General features: G+C 46.8%; 1 protein-coding gene across 1 annotated transcript in view; it reads right to left on the reverse strand.

Moving 5' to 3' along the window:
* The window catches only part of LOC143815210 (serotransferrin-1-like), a 166,909-nt gene that overhangs the window by 39,573 nt on the left and 103,962 nt on the right, over positions 1–23,374 (reverse strand). The window contains exon 10 of the mRNA XM_077294224.1: positions 22,582–22,672. Coding sequence (XP_077150339.1) covers positions 22,582–22,672 — 91 coding nt within the window. The remainder of the gene's footprint in view (positions 1–22,581; positions 22,673–23,374) is intronic.

Below are 23,374 nucleotides of genomic sequence, written 5' to 3' on the forward strand. Positions count from 1 at the left end.
TACGCGGCTCTGCGCTGTGTACTGCGCGGCTCTGCGCTGTGTACTGCGCGGCTCTGCGCTGTGTACTGCACGGCTCTGCGCTGTGTACTGCGCGGCTCTGCACTGTGTACTGCGCGTTCTGCGCTGTATACTGCGCGGCTCTGCGCTGTATACTGCGCAGCTCTGCGCAGCTCTGCGCTTTGTACTGCGCGGCTCTGCGCTATATACTGCGTGGCTCTTCGCTGTATACTACGCGGCTCTGCGCTGTGTACTGTGCGGCTCTGCGCTGTGTACTGCGCGTGTCCGTGCTGTGTACTGCGCGTGTCTGCGCTGTATACTGCGGGGCTCTGCACTGTATACTGCGGGGCTCTGCGCTGTATACTACGCGGCTCAGCGCTGTATACTGCGCGGCTCTGCGCTGCATACTGCGTGGCTCTACGCTGCGTACTGCGCGGCTCTGCGCTGTATACTGGGTGGCTCTGCGCTGTGTACTGCGCGGCTCTGTGCTGTGTACTGTGCGGCTCTGCACTGTGTACTGCGCGGCTCTGCGCTGTGTACTGCGCGGCTCTGCGCTGTGTACTGCGCGGCTCTGCGCTTTATACTGTGCGGCTCTGCGCTCTGTACTGCGCGGCTCTGCGCTGTGTACTGCGCGGCTCTTTGCTGTGTACTGCACGGCTCTGCGCGGTATACTGCGCGGCTCTGCGCTTTATACTGTGCGGCTCTGCGCTCTGTACTGCACGTCTCTGCGCTGTCTACTGCGCGGCTCTGCGCTGTGTACTGCTCGGCTCTGCGCTGTGTACTGCGCGGCTCTCCGCTTTATACTGCGCGGCTCTGCGCTTTATACTGCGCGGCTTTGCGCTGTGTACTGCATGGCTCTGCGCTGTGTACTGCGCGGCTCTGCGCTGTGTACTGCACGGCTCTGCGCTGTGTACTGCACGGCTCTGCGCTTTATACTGCGCGGCTCTGCGCTGTGTACTGCACGGCTCTGCGCTGTGTACTGCGCGGCTCTGCGCTGTGTACTGCACGGCTCTGCGCTTTATACTGCGCGGCTCTGCGCTGTGTACTGCACGGCTCTGCGCTGTGTACTGCGCGGCTCTGCGCTGTGTACTGCGCGGCTCTGCGCTTTATACTGCGCGGCTCTGCGCTTTATACTGCGCGGCTCTGCGCTGTGTACTGCGCGGCTCTGCGCTGTGTACTGCGCGGCTCTGCGCTGTGTACTGCACGGCTCTGCGCTTTATACTGCGCGGCTCTGCGCTGTGTACTGCACGGCTCTGCGCTGTGTACTGCGCGGCTCTGCGCTGTGTACTGCACGGCTCTGCGCTTTAAACTGCGCGGCTCTGCGCTGTGTACTGCACGGCTCTGCGCTGTGTACTGCGCGGCTCTGCGCTGTGTACTGCGCGGCTCTGCGCTTTATACTGCGCGGCTCTGCGCTGTGTACTGCGCGGCTCTGCGCTGTGTACTGCGCGGCTCTGCGCTGTGTACTGCACGGCTCTGCGCTTTATACTGCGCGGCTCTGCGCTGTGTACTGCACGGCTCTGCGCTGTGTACTGCGCGGCTCTGCGCTGTGTACTGCACGGCTCTGCGCTTTATACTGCGCGGCTCTGCGCTGTGTACTGCGCGGCTCTGCGCTGTGTACTGCGCGGCTCTGCGCTTTATACTGCGCGGCTCTGCGCTGTGTACTGCGCGGCTCTGCGCTGTGTACTGCGCGGCTCTGCGCTGTGTACTGCACGGCTCTGCACTGTATACTGCGTGGCTGTGCAATATACTACGTGGACATGCATATTCTAGAATACCCGATGAGTTAGAATCGGGCCACAGTCTAATAATCATAAGACTACGGATAGTGGTTTGGAATTGTGCTGTACTGTCACTTTAAGAGCTGATATTATCTGACAAAACTTGTGACCTGGTGAGCTGATGTAGATTTCATAGGAGTTGGCATAGTAACTGTGTCTGACTGCGCATATCAATGAGCTAATCAGCCAGGTGGCAGTTATTTTTAGAAATTGCCTCAGAAACCAGCCCATTATAAACGTATAGGAAAATTTCTCCATTGAAACGCATTGAAAGACTTTTTTCAAACACAAATTGCGCAAAAACTACAAATCCGATCGACACGAAAAATACTTAGCACACCTCTCAGGAACGCTGGCTTCGAAATGACACCTCACTGGAGTCTGTGAGTTTAGCGGTTCGGGCCGCATTACGTGCGGACTGAATAATAAGAATAAGAAGAAGTTTACCACGGTGGAATAACAGTATAGTGCTTTGTTCCAAAGCACTATAATAACTAGATGGGTATTTCCTGAAGGAACTACAGATAGTGCTTTGGAATGGTGCCCGGGCTGCCCCTTCAAGACTTTCACACTTGGGTGCCCCTCAGGCGGTCCGATTTGGTGGGTTGGGTCAATCTGGGTCTGATTTTGTGGGCGGGGTAAATCTAGGTCCGATTCGGTGGGCGGGGTCACTTTTGGTCCGATTCTGTGGGCGCGGCCACTCTGGGTCCGATTCGGTGGGCGGAGCCACTCTGGGTCCGATTTGGTGGGCGGGGCACCTTAGGGACCAATTTGGTGGGTGGGGTCACTCGGTCCGATTTGGTGGGCTGGGCACCTCAGGGTCTGATTTGGTGGGCTGGGCACCTCAGGGTCCGATTTGGTGGGTGGGGTCACTCTGGGTCCGATTTGGTGGGCGGGGTCACTCTGGGCCCGATTTGGTGGAAGGGGTCACTCTGGGTCCGATTTGGTGGAAGGGGTCACTCTGGGTCTGATTTGGTGGAAGGGGTCACTCTGGGTCCGATTTGGTGGGCGGAGCCACTCTGGGTCCGATTTGGTGGGCGGGGCACCTTAGGGACCAATTTGGTGGGTGGGGTCACTCGGTCCGATTTGGTGGGCTGGGCACCTCAGGGTCTCATTTGGTGGGCTGGGCACCTCAGGGTCCGATTTGGTGGGTGGGGTCACTCTGGGTCCGATTTGGTGGAAGGGGTCACTCTGGGTTTGATTTGGTGGAAGGGGTCACTCTGGGTTCGATTTGGTGGGCGGAGCCACTCTGGGTCCGATTTGGTGGGCGGGGTCACTCTGGGTCCGATTTGGTGGGCGGGGTCACTCTGGGTCCGATTTGGTGAGCCGGGCCCCTCGGGGTCCGATTTGGTGAGCGGGGTAATCTACTATATAATTGTCTAAGGGCACTTCCGTCTTTCTGTCTCACAACACCGCTACGTCATCATGTCATGAGACCGCAATGCACTCTTGGGACCGGAGCGCGCAACAAGCATCGGGTACCGGCCACTCCAGGTGCAACAAGCATCGTGTACCGGCCGCTCTAGGAGGTGCAACAACCATCAGATACCGGCCGCTCCAGGAGGTGAGTATGTAACTTTTTTATTTTAATTCTTTTTTTTTTTTTTAACAGGGATATGCAGTATACTATGTGACTGGACAATATACTACGTGACTGGGCAGTATAACTACGTGGCTCTGCGCTGTATACTGCGTGGCTCTGCGCTGTATACTGCGTGGCTCTGCGCTGTATACTACGCGGCTCTGCGCTGTATACTACGCGGCTCTGCGCTGTATACTGCGCGGCTCTGCGCTTTGTACTGCGCGGCTCTGCGCTATATACTGCGTGGCTCTTCGCTGTATACTGCGCGGCTCTGCGCTGTGTACTGCGCGGCTCTGCGCTGTGTACTGCGCGTGTCCGTGCTGTGTACTGCGTGTGTCTGCGCTGTATACTGCGCGGCTCTGCGCTGTGTACTGCGCGGCTCTGCACTGTGTACTGCACGGCTCTGCGCTGTATACTGCGGGGCTCTGCACTGTATACTGCGGGGCTCTGCGCTGTATACTACGCGGCTCTGCGCTGTATACTGCGGGGCTCTACGCTGTGTACTGCGCGGCTCTGCGCTGTATACTGCGCGGCTCTGCGCTGTATACTGGGCGGCTCTGCGCTGTGTACTGCGCGGCTCTGCGCTGTATACTGCGCGGCTCTGCGCTGTATACTGCACGGCTCTGCGCTGTGTACTGCGCGGCTCTGCGCTGTGTACTGCGCGGCTCTGCGCTGTGTACTGCGCGGCTCTGCGCTGTGTACTGCGCGGCTCTGCGCTGTGTACTGCGCGGCTCTGCGCTTTATACTGCGCGGCTCTGCGCTGTGTACTGCGCGGCTCTGCGCTGTGCACTGCGCGGCTCTGCGCTTTATACTGCGCGGCTCTGCGCTGTGTACTGCGCGGCTCTGCGCTGTATACTGCGCGGCTCTGCGCTGTGTACTGCGCGGCTCTGCGCTGTGTACTGCGCGGCTCTGCGCTGTGTACTGCGCGGCTCTGCGCTGTGTACTGCGCGGCTCTCCGCTTTATACTGCGCGGCTCTGCGCTGTGTACTGCGCGGCTCTGCGCTGTGTACTGCGCGGCTCTGCGCTGTATACTGCGTGGCTCTGCGCTGTGTACTGCGCGGCTCTGCGCTGTGTACTGCGTGGCTCTGCGCTTTATACTGCGCGACTCTGCGCTTTGTACTGCGCGGCTCTGCGCTGTGTACTGCGCGGCTCTGCGCTGTGTACTGCGCGGCTCTGCGCTGTGTACTGCGCGGCTCTGCGCTTTATACTGCGCGACTCTGCGCTTTGTACTGCGCGGCTCTGCGCTGTGTACTGCGCGGCTCTGCGCTGTGTACTGCGCGGCTCTGCGCTGTGTACTGCGCGGCTCTGCACTGTATACTGCGTGGCTCTGCGCTGTGTACTGCGGGGCTCTGCGCTTTATACTGCGCGACTCTGCGCTTTGTACTGCGCGGCTCTGCGCTGTGTACTGCGCGGCTCTGCGCTGTGTACTGCGCGGCTCTGCGCTGTGTACTGCGCGGCTCTGCGCTGTGTACTGCGCGGCTCTGCGCTTTATACTGCGCGACTCTGCGCTTTGTACTGCGCGGCTCTGCACTGTATACTGCGTGGCTCTGCGCTGTGTACTGCGCGGCTCTGCGCTGTGTACTGCGTGGCTCTGCGCTTTATACTGCGCGACTCTGCGCTTTGTACTGCGCGGCTCTGCGCTGTGTACTGCGCGGCTCTGCACTGTATACTGCGTGGCTCTGCGCTGTGTACTGCGCGGCTCTGCGCTGTGTACTGCGCGGCTCTGCGCTTTATACTGCGCGACTCTGCGCTTTGTACTGCGCGGCTCTGCGCTGTGTACTGCGCGGCTCTGCACTGTATACTGCGTGGCTCTGCGCTGTGTACTGCGCGGCTCTGCGCTGTGTACTGCGTGGCTCTGCGCTTTATACTGCGCGACTCTGCGCTTTGTACTGCGCGGCTCTGCGCTGTGTACTGCGCGGCTCTGCGCTGTGTACTGCGCGGCTCTGCGCTGTGTACTGCGCGGCTCTGCGCTTTATACTGCGCGACTCTGCGCTTTGTACTGCGCGGCTCTGCGCTTTATACTGCGTGGCTCTGCGCTGTGTACTGCGTGGCTCTGCGCTGTGTACTGCGCGGCTCTGCGCTGTGTACTGCGCGGCTCTGCGCTTTATACTGCGCGACTCTGCGCTTTGTACTGCGCGGCTCTGCGCTGTGTACTGCGCGGCTCTGCGCTGTGTACTGCGCGGCTCTGCGCTGTGTACTGCGCGGCTCTGCGCTGTGTACTGCGCGGCTCTGCACTGTATACTGCGTGGCTGTGCAATATACTACGTGGACATGCATATTCTAGAATACCCGATGAGTTAGAATCGGGCCACAGTCTAATAATCATAAGACTAAGGATAGTGGTTTGGAATTGTGCTGTACTGTCACTTTAAGAGCTGATATTATCTGACAAAACTTGTGACCTGGTGAGCTGATGTAGACTTCATAGGCGTTGGCATAGTAACTGTGTCTGACTGCGCATATCAATGAGCTAATCAGCCAGGTGGCAGTTATTTTTAGAAATTGCCTCAGAAACCAGCCCATTATAAACGTATGGGACAATTTCCCTATTGAAACGCATTGAAAGACTTTTTTCAAACACAAATTGCGCAAAAACTACAAATCCGATCGGCACGAAAAATACTTAGCACACCTCTTGGGGACGCTGGCTTCGAAATGACACCTCACTGGAGTCTGTGAGTTTAGCGGTTCGGGCCGCATTACGTGCGGACTGAATAATAAGAATAAGAAGAAGTTTACCACGGTGGAATAACAGTATAGTGCTTTGTTCCAAAGCACTATAATAAGAAGAAGTTATCCACGATGGAATAACAGTATAGTGCTTTGTTCCAAAGCACTATAAATATACTCCCTGTCCGCAGAAATCCACGAGTGTCCCACGACGATCTCCTGTGGAGAACGGCAGCATCTGCTGATGTGACCGCTCTCCAGGGGCTCCAGGAACACAATGACGGGAGGAAGGTATCCTTCCGCACTGTATTCCTCCGCCGCTGTAAAAAAAAATAGTCCCTAGTCTCACTTTTGGCATTGTTGTGTGAGAAATTTTCCCACGCAGCAATTGCCATAAAGTGAGACTCTGAGAGGTTACTATAGTTCAGTGATGCACTGCAGGAGCCATTGTCTCCTGTCAGTGTGTCACTGAAGGTCCTATAGAGCAATGACATCACCCGATGTCACTGTTCTATAGGGGAGATCGTCGTGGGACGAGTTATTAATTGGACTATGGCGGACAGGCAGTATACGGTTTATTATTTTACGTTTTTTGCAGGCGCTGAAGTATGGTAAGGGTGCTTTCACACTAGCGTCATACGACGCACGTTACAGATGCGCCATTTCCGGGGCGGCTGCGGACTGGTATTTGTAGCCGGGGGGGCCAATATCCATGGCCCCTCTCTAGGCTATGAATATCAGCCCGCAGCTGTCTGCGTAGCCTTTCTGGCTATAAAATATAGGGGGACCCCACGTCATTTTTTTTTTAGGTCCCCCTATTTTAATAGCCAGTAAAGGCTATGCAGACAGCTGCGGGCTGATATTCATAGCAGGCTACAAATATTGGCCCCCGGCCATCGGCTTTCCCCCTCTGGTGCAGAAAATTGCACGGGAGCCCACGCTGTTTTTTTCCGCTTTTTTTTTTTTTTATTCAACGCTCATTAAGGCCTCTTTCACACTTGCGTCGGTACAGGTCTGTCGCGTCGGTATGGGTCGCGCTATGCGTCAGGCCGACGTACCGAAGCACATTGTGAAATTTGTGCATGACGTGGGCAGCGGATGCAGTTTTTCAACGCATCTGCTGCCCATTCTGAAGATTGGGGAGGAGGGGGCGGAGTTTCGGCCGCGCATGCACGGTAGAAAATGGCGGACGCGATGGACAAAAAAACGTTTTTTCGTGCCGACGGTCCGCCAAAACACGATGGATCCGTTGCACGACGGACGCGACGTGTGGCCATCCGTCGCAATCCGTCGCTAATACAAGTCTATGGGTAAAAAATGCATCCTGCGAGCACATTTGCAGGATCCGTTTTTTCCGCTGGATCCGTTTTTTTCTCATAGAGTTGTATTAGCACCGGATTGCGCCTGATGGTCACACGTTTCATCCGTTTTTTGAAGGATCAGTCAAAAAAGCTGTCTCCGCCAGACGGAAAACACATACAGAGGAATGGTTTTTCTGTCCGGCGAAAAAACGCATTGACGGATCCTGCAAAAAACGGATGAAACGTGTGGTCATCAGGCGGAATCCAGCGCTAATACAACTCTATGGGAAAAAAAACGGATCTGGCAGAAAAAAACAGATCCTGCAAATGTGCTCGCAGGATGCATTTTTTACCCATAGACTTGTATTAGCAACGGATTGTGACGGATGGCCACACGTCGCGTTCGTCGTGCAACGGATCCGTCGTGTTTTCGTGGACCGTCGGCAAGAAAAAATGTTCAAGTGAACGTTTTTTTGTCCGTCGCGTCCGCCATTTTCTAACGCACATGCGCGGACGAAACTCCGCCCCCTCCTCTCCGGACTTCAGAATGGGCAGCGGATGCATTGAAAAACTGCCCACGTCGTGCACAAATTTCACAACGTGTGTCGGTACGTCGACCCGACGCATAGCAACGGACCCGTACCGACGAAAGTGTGAAAGAGGCCTTAATGAGCGTTGAATTTAAAAAAAAAAAAAAAAAACGGAAAAAAACGGCGTGGGCTCCCGTGCAATTTTCTGCACCAGAGGGGGAAAGCCGATGGCCAGGGGCCAATATTTGTAGCCTGCTATGAATATCAGCCCGCAGCTGTCTGCGTAGCCTTTACTGGCTATTAAAATAGGGGGACCTAAAAGAAAATGACGTGGGGTCCCCCTATATTTTATAGCCAGAAAGGCTACGCAGACAGCTGCGGGCTGATATTCATAGCCTAGAGAGGGGCCACGGATATTGCCCCCCCCGGCTACAAATACCAGTCCGCAGCCGCCCCGGAAATGGCGCATCTGTAAGATGCGCCAATTCCGGCACTTAGCCCCTCTCTTCCCACTCCCATGTAGAGGTGGGATATGGGGTAATAAGGGGTTAATGTCACCTTGCTATTGTAAGGTGACATTAAGCCGGGTTAATAACGGAGAGGCGTCAATAAGACGCCTATCCATTATTAATCCAATACTAGTAAAGGGTTAATAAAACACACACACATTAGGAAAAAATTATTTTAATATTCTTCATTTAACCATACTTATGCTACTTTCACACTAGCGCCGTACGACGCATGTCGCAATGCGACGTGCCGACGTACCGACGCATGCTGTGAAAAAAAACACAACGGGGGCAGCGGATGCAGTTTTATAACGCATCCGCTTCCCCATTGTGATGTCCGGGGAGGAGGGGGCGGAGCTCCGGCCGCGCATGGGCGGTCGGAAATGGCGGACACGACGCACAAAAAGACGTTACATGTAACGGTTTTTTGTGCCGACGGTACGCCACAACACGATGCATCCATCGCACGACGGATGCAACGTGTGGCAATCCGTCGCAATGCGTCGTGTTGTGAATTTGGATTCTGGGCTCCCCCGGTGGCCGCTTGTGGAATTGGACTTGTCATCCTCTTTCCTGTTTCACCTGGTTCCTTCAGTAGTGGGTGTCGCTATTTAAGCTCATTTCTCTGGTGGTTTCTTGCCGGTCAACAATGTTATCTGATGCCTCTCAGTGCTTGTTCCTGCTTCTAGACTACTACTAGATAAGTTGGACTTTTGTCCATGTTTTGTTTTGCCTATTTGTTCCAGTTCACAGCTGAAGTTTTGTTACTGTGTCTGGAAAGCTCTCGTTGATCAGGGATTGCTACTCTGGCGTTATGAGTTAATGCCAGAGTTTAAGGTAATCTCTGGATGGTGTTTTGTTAGTGTTTTTCTGCTGACCATGAAAGTATACTATCTGTCTTCTGCTATCTAGTAAGCGGACCTCAAATTTGCTAAGACTATTTTCCTGCTGCGTTTGTTGTTTCATCTGAACTCACCGTCATTATATGTGGGGGGCTACTGTCTTCTTTGGAATATTTCTCTAGAGGTGAGCCAGGTCTTATATTTCCCTCTGCTAGCTATTTAGGTCTTAGGCCAGAGCTGGGCATCTAGCGATAAATAGGAAATGCTACCTGGCTATTTCTAGTTGCGCGGCAGGCTTAGTTCATGGTCAGTATAGTTCCATCTTCCGAGAGCTTGTCCCTCTATAGGCTTGCTATGATCTCTGCCTGCAGAGATCATGACAGTTTGACCGGCCCCTAAAGTGTTAAAGACCCAGGTTGAGAAAGGAGAGTTATAAGAAGTCTGCTGGAATTTTTTTTTTTTTTTTTTTTTTTTTCCCTCCAGTCTGCCTTGCTGCAGTCTTTTTTCTCTCTCTCCTCCTAATCTCTGTATGGCTCTGTGTGCACCTGACAATAATGGATCTCCAGAGTGTAACTGCGGGTTTGAATAATCTCATCACGAAAGTACAAAATTTACAAGATTTTGTGGTACATGCTCCGGTATCTGAGCCGAGAATTCCTTTGCCGGAGTTCTTCACAGGGAATAGAGCTAGCTTCCAGAATTTCCGAAATAATTGTAAGCTTTATTTGTCCCTGAAGTCTCGTTCAGCTGGAGACCCTGCTCAGCAGGTTAGGATTGTGATTTCCTTGCTCAGGGGTGACCCTCAAGATTGGGCCTTCTCATTGCCAGCAGGGGATCCTGCGTTACGCGATGTGGATGCGTTTTTTCTGGCCTTGGGCTTGCTTTATGAGGAACCTCATTTGGAACTTCAGGCAGAAAAAACTTTGATGGCACTATCTCAGGGGCAAGACGAAGCTGAAGTTTTCTGCCAAAAATTCCGTAAATGGTCTGTGCTTACTCAGTGGAATGAGTGCGCCTTGGCGGCAACTTTCAGAGAAGGTCTCTCTGATGCCGTTAAGGATGTTATGGTGGGGTTCCCTATGCCTGCAGGTCTGAATGAGTCCATGACAATGGCTATTCAGATTGATAGGCGTCTGCGGGAGCGCAAACCGGTGCACCATCTGGCGGTGTCTATGGAAAAGACGCCAGAAAGTATGCAGTGTGATAGAATTCTGTCCAGGAGCGAGCGACAGAATTTTAGACGGAAGAATGGATTGTGTTTCTATTGTGGGGATTCTACTCATGTTATATCAGCATGCTCTAGGCGTACAAAGAAGCTTGATAAGTCTGTTTCCATTGGCACCATTCAGTCTAAGTTTATTTTGTCTGTAACCCTGATTTGCTCTTTGTCATCCATTGCCACGGACGCCTATGTTGACTCTGGCGCCGCTCTGAGTCTTATGGATTGGTCCTTTGCCAATCGTTGTGGTTTTGATTTAGAGCCTTTGGAGACTCTTATTCCTCTGAAGGGGATTGACTCCACCCCATTGGCTAATAATAAACCACAATACTGGACACAAGTAACCATGCGTATCAATCCGGATCACCAGGAGATTATTCGTTTCCTGGTGCTGTATAATTTACATGACGATTTGGTACTGGGATTGCCATGGTTGCAGTCTCACAACCCAGTCTTGGACTGGAGAGCAATGTCTGTGTTGAGCTGGGGATGTAAGGGTATTCATGGGGACTTACCTTTGGTTTCTATTTCGTCGTGTTGGTTCTCGGCTTTGTGTTGGAGATTTGGTGTGGTTGTCTTCTCGTTTTGTCCCTATGAGGGTCTCTTCTCCTAAGTTTAAACCTCGGTTCATCGGCCCTTATAGAATATTGGAGATTCTTAATCCTGTTTCTTTCCGTTTGGACCTCCCTGCGTCCTTTTCCATTCATAACGTTTTTCATCGGTCGTTATTGCGCAGGTATGAGGTACCTGTGGTACCTTCAGTTGAGCCTCCTGCTCCGGTGTTGGTTGAGGGTGAGTTGGAGTACGTTGTGGAGAAAATTTTGGACTCTCGTGTTTCCAGACGGAGACTCCAGTATCTGGTCAACTGGAAGGGTTACGGCCAGGAGGATAATTCTTGGGTCAATGCATCTGATGTTCATGCTTCTGATCTTGTTCGTGCCTTCCATAGGGCTCATCCTGGTCGCCCTGGTGGATCTGGTGAGGGTTCGGTGCCCCCTCCTTGAGGGGGGGGTACTGTTGTGAATTTGGATTCTGGGCTCCCCCGGTGGCCGCTTGTGGAATTGGACTTGTCATCCTCTTTCCTGTTTCACCTGGTTCCTTCAGTAGTGGGTGTCGCTATTTAAGCTCATTTCTCTGGTGGTTTCTTGCCGGTCAACAATGTTATCTGATGCCTCTCAGTGCTTGTTCCTGCTTCTAGACTACTACTAGATAAGTTGGACTTTTGTCCATGTTTTGTTTTGCCTATTTGTTCCAGTTCACAGCTGAAGTTTTGTTACTGTGTCTGGAAAGCTCTCGTTGATCAGGGATTGCTACTCTGGCGTTATGAGTTAATGCCAGAGTTTAAGGTAATCTCTGGATGGTGTTTTGTTAGTGTTTTTCTGCTGACCATGAAAGTATACTATCTGTCTTCTGCTATCTAGTAAGCGGACCTCAAATTTGCTAAGACTATTTTCCTGCTGCGTTTGTTGTTTCATCTGAACTCACCGTCATTATATGTGGGGGGCTACTGTCTTCTTTGGAATATTTCTCTAGAGGTGAGCCAGGTCTTATATTTCCCTCTGCTAGCTATTTAGGTCTTAGGCCAGAGCTGGGCATCTAGCGATAAATAGGAAATGCTACCTGGCTATTTCTAGTTGCGCGGCAGGCTTAGTTCATGGTCAGTATAGTTCCATCTTCCGAGAGCTTGTCCCTCTATAGGCTTGCTATGATCTCTGCCTGCAGAGATCATGACAGCGTCGCTAATGCAAGTGTAAGATGCGCCAATTCCGGCACTTAGCCCGTCTTCCCACTCCCATGTAGAGGTGGGATATGGGGTAATAAGGGGTTAATGTCACCTTGCTATTGTAAGGTGACATTAAGCCGGGTTAATAACGGAGAGGCGTCAATAAGACACCTATCCATTATTAATGCAATATTAGTAAAGGGTTAATAAAACACACACATTAGGAAATAAGTATTTTAATATTCTTAATTTAACCGTACTTACCATACTTCAGCGCCTGCAAAAAACGTAAAAAAATAAACCGTATACTACCTGTCCGCCATAGTCCAATTAATAACGAGTGTCACACGACGATCTCCCCTATAGAACAGTGACATCGGGTGATGTCACTGCTCTATAGGACCTTCAGTGACACACTGACAGGAGACAATGGCTCCTGCAGTGCATCACTGAACTATAGTAACCTCTCAGAGTCTCACTTTATGGCAATTGTTGCGTGGGAAAACTTCTCACACAGCAATGCCAAAAGTGAGACTAGGGACTATCTTTTTACAGCGGCGAGGAATACAGTGCGGAAGGATACCATCCTCCTGTCATTGTGTTCCTGGAGCCCCTGGAGAGCGGTCGCATCAACTGATGTTGCCGTTCTCCACGGGAGATCGTCGTGGGACACTTGTGGATTTCTGCGGACAGGGAGTATATTGGTTGTTTGTTATTTTAATATTTTTTACAGATGACACTGGCTTCGGGGATCAAAATGACAAGTAATGGTGAGTATGTAATCTATGTTTAATGTACTGTATGTCTATATGTATTGTATGTAATGTATGAATGTATGTATATGTATAAGGAAAAAAGATGTGCGGACGGCACTAGGGTATACGGCTATATGCTTTCTTTCTGAGCACTGAGGATCATGGGATTCACTTGGCAGTACAATTTGCAGGCTTGACAGGGGGTGCTCGACATGAATTAACCAAAGTGTGTCCATAAAAAAGTGAAAAAGAAATGTGGCACTCACCCTTCAGCACTGCTTTTTCAGAGTCCTTTATTCGTCTTTATAATAAAACATGTGTCATGCGGAGAGGCGGCTGGGATCGGGAGACAAGAGACAGAGGAGGGGGAAGGACGACGGCCGTTTCGCGCTTATGCGCTTCCACGGGTCCACATGCACATGGTAGAAACGTCACATCCTTTATAGGAAATGGTATGACGTTATTTTTCACAGGTGTGAAGATTAAAACCATGGCGGTTAAAATTATGTGCAAGCAATACTGTTGATAAGTTAACGAGAATTCGTTACATTGAAATGCATAGGAAAGAGAGAGCAGGAAAAATATCATTAGTTTACAAAAAGACAGACATGTCCAATTTCTCGTTTAGTCCTAAGGGTCCTTGTGCATTCGTTTCCAAGATCCACCTTGCTTCATGTTGCAAGAGGATTTTGTTACGATTACCACCCTGTGGAAGATTTTTAACCATTTCTATGCCTGCGAATCGTAGTACATTTGGATCGGCGTTGTGGTGATCTCGTATGTGTTTAATAAATCGGGGACAACCTTTTCCCGACGAAACAGAGGCATAGTGTTCCTTGAATCTGGTAACCATCGGGCGTATTGTTTTGCCAATATAATAGAAGCGACATGGGCAGAAAATTATATATACAACAAATTGAGTTTTACATGTAATCAGCTGATGAACTTTATGGCATACTGGACCTATACGGATAGGATTTTCGACGTATCGTAGATTGCAATATTTGCAGTTTCCACATTTGTAATTCCCTATTGGTTGGGCTTGTGTAAGCCAATTATTAACCGGAGGGGAATATCTATTTTTGACAATTAAGTCACCTAGATTTCGCGTACGTTTGTATCCAAACCTTGGTCTATTTATTACTAAAGTGGTTAATTCTCTGTCATTTTGTAGTACGTGCCAATTTCTGTTAATAGCCGCGTATATTTCTTTATCTATTGGGCTATGTGTAAAGGTAAAAGTAAATCTTTTTTTGTCGTTTTGCTGTGGATCTAACGGTGTTTTCCTTTTACGTGTTTTTAATACTGCACTTTGTGTGAGTTGATCTGCCCTATGCTCGGCTTGCTCCAGAATTTTTAATTGATAATCTCTATTAAGAAAATCTGTTTTTAACTCTTCAATTTGGTGTTTATAAATTTTTTCGTTATTATTAATTTTTCTGTAGCGTATCATCTGGCTGTATGGCAAGCTATTTTTTGTATGGAGAGGGTGCGCACTTGAAAAATGCAGCATATTATTAGTAGCATTAGGTTTTTTATAAACTTGCGTATTAAGTGTACCATTAGAAAGATTTAGTTTTACGTCAAGGAATTCAAGTGATTGACCTCCAAAGCAAGCTGTAAATTGCATGTTCTCATTATTGACAGAATTAAGATATGCGACAAATAAATCAAAGTCGCCCTGGGAACCATCCCATACGATAAAGATGTCGTCAGCGAATCTCACAAAAAAACGAATAAATTTTAAAAAGGGGTTCGAAGAGGATGTGATGTATTTCTCCTCAAATACCGCAAGAAATAAATTCGCGAACACGCACGCGACAGGCGTACCCATCGCGGTTCCGGTGTGTTGAAGGAACCACTTGTCACCAAATTTAAAGGCATTGTGAGATAGAACGAAAAGTAAACTTTCCGTGATAAAATTAATTAAATTTTGATTTTTATCCGTATTAAGAAGAATGGTTCTAATAGCTTCAATGCCTTTATCCTGTGGAATGCGTGTGTAAAGACTGACGACATCTATCGAAGTGAGCGCAAAAGTCGGTTGCCAATCTATGGATTGAAGGGCTGTAAGGAATGCTCCTGAATCTTTCACGAATGAGGGAATTTGCGGTAGCAGTGGTTTGAGGAGCCAGTCTAGGAATTGCGATAGGGGTTCAGTCAGTGAGCCAATCCCCGATATAATCGGGCGTCCAGGGGGGAATAAAGCGTTTTTATGTACTTTTGGCAAGCTATACCAATGAGGGATAGATGGATAAAGGGGAAATAATTTCTCGGCTTTATTTTGTGATAAGGTGCCGAGTGTAACATATTTATTTAATAAAGTTCTCAGTTTTTCTTTGTACTTTATTACTGGATTATGATCCAGCGGGGTATATGTATTTGTATCATTTAGCTGGGACATGGCTTCACTGACTTAATTGTCAAAAATAGATATTCCCCTCCGGTTAATAATTGGCTTACACAAGCCCAACCAATAGGGAATTACAAATGTGGAAACTGCAAATATTGCAATCTACGATACGTCGAAAATCCTATCCGTATAGGTCCAGTATGCCATAAAGTTCATCAGCTGATTACATGTAAAACTCAATTTGTTGTATATATAATTTTCTGCCCATGTCGCTTCTATTATATTGGCAAAACAATACGCCCGATGGTTACCAGATTCAAGGAACACTATGCCTCTGTTTCGTCGGGAAAAGGTTGTCCCCGATTTATTAAACACATACGAGATCACCACAACGCCGATCCAAATGTACTACGATTCGCAGGCATAGAAATGGTTAAAAATCTTCCACAGGGTGGTAATCGTAACAAAATCCTCTTGCAACATGAAGCAAGGTGGATCTTGGAAACGAATGCACAAGGACCCTTAGGACTAAACGAGAAATTGGACATGTCTGTCTTTTTGTAAACTAATGATATTTTTCCTGCTCTCTCTTTCCTATGCATTTCAATGTAACGAATTCTCGTTAACTTATCAACAGTATTGCTTGCACATAATTTTAACCGCCATGGTTTTAATCTTCACACCTGTGAAAAATAACGTCATACCATTTCCTATAAAGGATGTGACGTTTCTACCATGTGCATGTGGACCCGTGGAAGCGCATAAGCGCGAAACGGCCGTCGTCCTTCCCCCTCCTCTGTCTCTTGTCTCCCGATCCCAGCCGCCTCTCCGCATGACACATGTTTTATTATAAAGACGAATAAAGGACTCTGAAAAAGCAGTGCTGAAGGGTGAGTGCCACATTTCTTTTTCACTTTTTTATGGACACACTTTGGTTAATTCATGTCGAGCACCCCCTGTCAAGCCTGCAAATTGTACTGCCAAGTGAATCCCATGATCCTCAGTGCTCAGAAAGAAAGCATATAGCCGTATACCCTAGTGCCGTCCGCACATCTTTTTTCCTTGTTTCTAATCTTTATACATTTGGGACTGAGCACAGGAGGCAAATTGCGATATACTGAGCATTTGGTAATATTCCAAAATGGATAATACACAAGAAGATTCTATGGACTCACAAGCTACTACTTCAACGGAGTGTGGTCTAATGGCTGGGAGGGAAGGAGCAGAGGATTTTTTTATGAGCTGCAATCACAAAGAAGATCTAGTATTGATAAGTACGAAAGCATTGGAAACCAAAATATATTTTCTAGCAGAGAGAGAAATAAGATTATATTGGACTATTAAATCTTTAAAGTCATATGTTGAATGCGGTAGAGTCCCACGTGGACTCCGAGTATTTAAAGAAATCTCTCAATTTGCAGATGACCCCACGTTTCAGTTAGCATGGGATGAAATACATCTACAATGCTCAAAAAATTTATTAGCTTTGGTAGTTCGACAGAACGAGAAAGAATATACAATCCTTTGTGATCAAATGGAGAAAGCCAAACAGGAACTTAAGTCCCGCATTACTGAACAACAGAATAATTTATTTTTAAAGAAATTGGAAAAGAAATTAGTAATAATACAAATTGAGACAAAACAACAGAAAAAAGATAAATTTCTCAGAGACAAAAATGATTTTGCCACAGGACAAATTTTTACATGGAATAAAAATAAATATAACAACAAAAAAAGAAACTCTCCTAAACAGTACCAGCCAAGGAAATACAACCGACGCAAGCAACAAAAAGACGGATGGATTACCGACTCCGATTCCAGTGGCGTTGAAGACGGAAGGAATGAAACTCCAGCATCGACTCTATTGACAGAAACCCACATCCCTTTAGAAAAAAGATCCGGAGGGGGGGCCGAACAAAGCCCTCAAAGGAAACGCAAACAGGTTTCATGGAGAAAGTGAAGCAGAATGAACTGCAAATAATTAATTTGTCAAATAAAATTCTATCTTCAGAACAAAAAAAAGTTCTATCATTGGGTTTAAATTTCTGCTTACCAGATGAATTCAGTCTCACGAATTTTAAAATTGATTTGTTTAGAGCCACCAGAAAATTACATCTCCATAAACACTTTGCTAATACCAGCTCACAAAGCAGCAGATCAAGTCCGACAGCAACAGATACTCCCATCTCAATTGGCCCATTAGGCTTCATGGTCTCGTCGGCATCTAAGACTCAAGATTATGAAGATGCTTGTTTGCTGGCTAATCTCTGCAAATCAATAGAGGATGATGCCGTTCCAGCTGTAACCGATATTGATAATACAAGTACTGAACTCTTCAAGGGCGGCACAAGCTCTACTTTCATGCCTCCCACATCCCCAGGAAACCTGATTGATTTGTTCCACGATCTTGTGTTAAAGGATGTGGAAGCGGTCTTATACCGCAAACCAAAAAAGAACTTGTCAAAACGAGAGGAATTAGCAGTAAGGGAAATGCAGCAGTGGGAAGATGTGGTCATAAGGAGAGCGGATAAAGGGGGAAATTTAGTTCTGCTTAATAAAAGCTATTATGTCAGTGAAGCCATGTCCCAGCTAAATGATACAAATACATATACCCCGCTGGATCATAATCCAGTAATAAAGTACAAAGAAAAACTGAGAACTTTATTAAATAAATATGTTACACTCGGCACCTTATCACAAAATAAAGCCGAGAAATTATTTCCCCTTTATCCATCTATCCCTCATTGGTATAGCTTGCCAAAAGTACATAAAAACGCTTTATTCCCCCCTGGACGCCCGATTATATCGGGGATTGGCTCACTGACTGAACCCCTATCGCAATTCCTAGACTGGCTCCTCAAACCACTGCTACCGCAAATTCCCTCATTCGTGAAAGATTCAGGAGCATTCCTTACAGCCCTTCAATCCATAGATTGGCAACCGACTTTTGCGCTCACTTCGATAGATGTCGTCAGTCTTTACACACGCATTCCACAGGATAAAGGCATTGAAGCTATTAGAACCATTCTTCTTAATACGGATAAAAATCAAAATTTAATTAATTTTATCACGGAAAGTTTACTTTTCGTTCTATCTCACAATGCCTTTAAATTTGGTGACAAGTGGTTCCTTCAACACACCGGAACCGCGATGGGTACGCCTGTCGCGTGCGTGTTCGCGAATTTATTTCTTGCGGTATTTGAGGAGAAATACATCACATCCTCTTCGAACCCCTTTTTAAAATTTATTCGTTTTTTTGTGAGATTCGCTGACGACATCTTTATCGTATGGGATGGTTCCCAGGGCGACTTTGATTTATTTGTCGCATATCTTAATTCTGTCAATAATGAGAACATGCAATTTACAGCTTGCTTTGGAGGTCAATCACTTGAATTCCTTGACGTAAAACTAAATCTTTCTAATGGTACACTTAATACGCAAGTTTATAAAAAACCTAATGCTACTAATAATATGCTGCATTTTTCAAGTGCGCACCCTCTCCATACAAAAAATAGCTTGCCATACAGCCAGATGATACGCTACAGAAAAATTAATAATAACGAAAAAATTTATAAACACCAAATTGAAGAGTTAAAAACAGATTTTCTTAATAGAGATTATCCATTAAAAATTCTGGAGCAAGCCGAGCATAGGGCAGATCAACTCACACAAAGTGCAGTATTAAAAACACGTAAAAGGAAAACACCGTTAGATCCACAGCAAAACGACAAAAAAAGATTTACTTTTACCTTTACACATAGCCCAATAGATAAAGAAATATACGCGGCTATTAACAGAAATTGGCACGTACTACAAAATGACAGAGAATTAACCACTTTAGTAATAAATAGACCAAGGTTTGGATACAAACGTACGCGAAATCTAGGTGACTTAATTGTCAAAAATAGATATTCCCCTCCGGTTAATAATTGGCTTACACAAGCCCAACCAATAGGGAATTACAAATGTGGAAACTGCAAATATTGCAATCTACGATACGTCGAAAATCCTATCCGTATAGGTCCAGTATGCCATAAAGTTCATCAGCTGATTACATGTAAAACTCAATTTGTTGTATATATAATTTTCTGCCCATGTCGCTTCTATTATATTGGCAAAACAATACGCCCGATGGTTACCAGATTCAAGGAACACTATGCCTCTGTTTCGTCGGGAAAAGGTTGTCCCCGATTTATTAAACACATACGAGATCACCACAACGCCGATCCAAATGTACTACGATTCGCAGGCATAGAAATGGTTAAAAATCTTCCACAGGGTGGTAATCGTAACAAAATCCTCTTGCAACATGAAGCAAGGTGGATCTTGGAAACGAATGCACAAGGACCCTTAGGACTAAACGAGAAATTGGACATGTCTGTCTTTTTGTAAACTAATGATATTTTTCCTGCTCTCTCTTTCCTATGCATTTCAATGTAACGAATTCTCGTTAACTTATCAACAGTATTGCTTGCACATAATTTTAACCGCCATGGTTTTAATCTTCACACCTGTGAAAAATAACGTCATACCATTTCCTATAAAGGATGTGACGTTTCTACCATGTGCATGTGGACCCGTGGAAGCGCATAAGCGCGAAACGGCCGTCGTCCTTCCCCCTCCTCTGTCTCTTGTCTCCCGATCCCAGCCGCCTCTCCGCATGACACATGTTTTATTATAAAGACGAATAAAGGACTCTGAAAAAGCAGTGCTGAAGGGTGAGTGCCACATTTCTTTTTCACTTTTGTATGTATATGTATGTAGTATGTATGTAGTATGTATGTGGTATGTATGTAGTATGTATGTGGTACGTATGTAGTATGTAGCATGTAGTATGTTTGTAGTATGTATGTATGTAGTATGTATGCAGTATGTATGTAGTATGTATGTATGCAGTATGTATGTAGTATGTATGTGGTATGTAGTATATATGTAGTATGCATGTGGTATGTAGTATGTATGTAGTATGTTGTATGTATGTTGTATGTATGTAGTATGTTGTATGTATGTATTATGTATGTAGTATGTTGTATATATGTAGTATGTATGTAGTATGTAGTATGTATGTAGTATGTTGTATGTATGTAGTATGTATGCAGTATGTTGTATGTATGTAGTATGTATGTATGTAGTATGTATGTAGTATGTTGTATGTATGTAGTATGTACGTAGTATGTATGTAGTATTTTTATTTTTTTTTACATTCAACACATTAGCCGGATGATGGAACTACTACTGTCCCATCATTGGCTAATGTGTCAATCATTGTCACTGTAGCAGGCATCATCCGATGGGACTTGTAGTCCCATCGGACGATGCCTGCACACATGCACAGACCCCCAGCATCCCGCACAGACCCCCGGCAGGCCCGCACAGACCCTCGGCAGTCCGCCCAGACCCACGGCAGGACGCACAGACCCCCGGCAGCCCTGCACAGACCCCCCACGGTCACGCACAGACCCCGCCCACACACACACGCAGTCTCCGCCCACGCACCGCCCACACTCCATTATAGTGCATAATTGCACTATAGGAACTTCCGATTCCGATATCCGATATCGCAAAAGTATCGGAACTCGGTATCGGAATTCCGATACAGCGAATATCGGCTGATACCCGATATTTGCAGTATCGGAATGCTCAATACTACTGGGAAGGGCTAATATCTGTGCAGCTTCCCAGCTTATTAATATCAACCCGCAGCTGCCTGATTTGCCTTAGGCTTAGCTGGTTATTATATATAGTGGAACGCCCAAAAAATTTCCCCCTATGTTTAATAACCAACTAAAGAAAAGCAGACAGCTACTGGCTGATATTAATAGGCTGTGAAAGGCCATGGATATTGCCCCCCTCCCAGACTAAAAATAGCAGCCCTCAGCTGCACCAGAAATGGCACATCCCTTAGGGTACCGTCACACATTGAAATTTTCATCGCTGCGACGGCACGATTCGTGACGTTGCAGCGTCGTATAATCATCGCTCCAGCGTCGTAGACTGCGGTCACACGTTGCAATCACGGCGCTGGAGCGATGCCGAAGTCCCCGGGTAACCAGGGTAAACATCGGGTAACTAAGCGCAGGGCCGCGCTTAGTAACCCGATGTTTACCCTGGTTACCAGCGTAAATGTAAAAAAACAAACAGTACATACTCACCCGTCGGTGTCCTTCAGGTCCCTTGCCGTCTGCTTCCTGCTCTGAGTGCAGCCGTACAGTGAGAGGCGCAGAGCGCAGCACCGCTGCGCTCTGCTCTCACTTTCCGGCCGGCACTCAGAGCAGGAAGCAGACGGCAAGGGACCTGAAGGACACCGACGGGTGAGTATGTACGGTTTGTTTTTTTTACGTTTACGCTTGTAACCAGGGTAAACATCGGGTTACTAAGCGCGGCCCTGCGCTTAGTTACCCGATGTTTACCCTGGTTACAAGCGAAGACATCGCTGGATCGCTGTCACACACAACGATCCAGCGATGTCAGCGGGTGATCAAGCGACGAAAGAAAGTTCCAAACGATCTGCTACGACGTACGATTCTCAGCAGGGTGTCTGATCGCAGTAGCGTGTCAGACACAGCGATATCGTAACGATATCGCTAGAACGTCACGAATTGTAACGTCGTAGCGATGGAAATTTCAATGTGTGACGGTACCCTTAGATGCACCAATTCTGGCGCTTAGCCTCGGCTTTTCCTGATTGCCCTAGTGTGGTTGAAAACGGTGTCATTGTTTATGGTGCTGATGTCAGCTTGGTAATGTCAGGTGACATCAAGCCCATAGGTTACTAATGGAGAGGCTTCTGTCTGAAGCCCCATTTCTAGCCAAATAAGTTAAAAGAAAAAATACACACAAAGGAAATTTTTTTATATGAATAAAGACTCCCCCACACATTATCTGGTTTACCCATTTATTAATAAAAAAAATTATCTGCAAGTGACGATGACATCAGTAATGACAGTGAGCCATGACCGCGAGAACAAGACTCCAGAGGTTATGCGCAATAATTTCTCACAGGTGATGATGTTACGCCCTTGAGAAATGATTGCGAATAACCTCTGCAATGTGATTGTAGAGGTCGCGTCATCGCTGTGAGCCAGGACTGTTCTGGTACCCAAACCAAACTTTTTATAAAGTTTGGCCAAACCTGAAGGACCATTATGAGAAGATTTTAAAACATTATAGATTATACAGTTTGTTATTGACATTTTTGCAGCATAATGTTACCTTTTAAAGCCTTTTAAAGTGTATAGTATGTGAAAAATATTATCGTAAGGTAAGGGTAACACTGACCTTCATAGTATGTATGTGTGTGATATATAATGCATTATCCTTACCCCAGTATTCCACTGCAGCTGGCTGTAGTCCACACCTCCCAGCAATGTATGCATGAGTTGCATCTAATGTAACGGCATCTGCCTCATTACTCTAATTAAAAAAAAAAAACAACAGAGAATAAACATTTTTATTTAGAGGATCTACCCCAAAATATCACTATACAAACCAAAGAACACAAACCAAACATTACATAGATCTCTTAGACCTGATGAGACTGGGGGATGAATTTATTATTGTATCTTGTTTATATTGCAAAAATCTGGTGACAGATCCCCTTCAATGCTTTTATAATGCTTGCAAAAATAAAATGAAAGTCCATGTACCATCTTTAAAAAGAAAAGGTTTAAATTGGTTTTTTTGTACCTAACTTGCTGACTGCTCTGGGTCAAACCACTTGGATCTCCCAACAAAACTGAGAAAGGGACTCTGAAATGCCTCATTATAACAAAGCGGAGACCAGCTACCTCAGGCAGCCCCAAAAGCAATGAATGGAAAACAAAATGTATATGCAAAAGGAAGACTGCACATAAAAATTTAGAATTATTATGAAAAAAAGAAAAAATAAAACACAGCGATTAGAAACAATAAAAAAAAAAACAAAATGTGTGTATGACAATATATCTCAGCCCAAGATAATTTGTAAGAATAGATCACATCCTCAAACCAAAATAATGGGCACAGATATGAAGTTGGAACATACAAAAAAAAAAAAAAATCCACCAATAATAATAGTGTAATACAATTAAAAAAATTCAATAATGTGTGTTTAATAAATATAATGTTTCAGAGCCT

Source organism: Ranitomeya variabilis, chromosome 1 (assembly GCF_051348905.1).
Source record: "Ranitomeya variabilis isolate aRanVar5 chromosome 1, aRanVar5.hap1, whole genome shotgun sequence".
In the NCBI taxonomy this organism is placed as follows: domain Eukaryota; kingdom Metazoa; phylum Chordata; class Amphibia; order Anura; family Dendrobatidae; genus Ranitomeya; species Ranitomeya variabilis.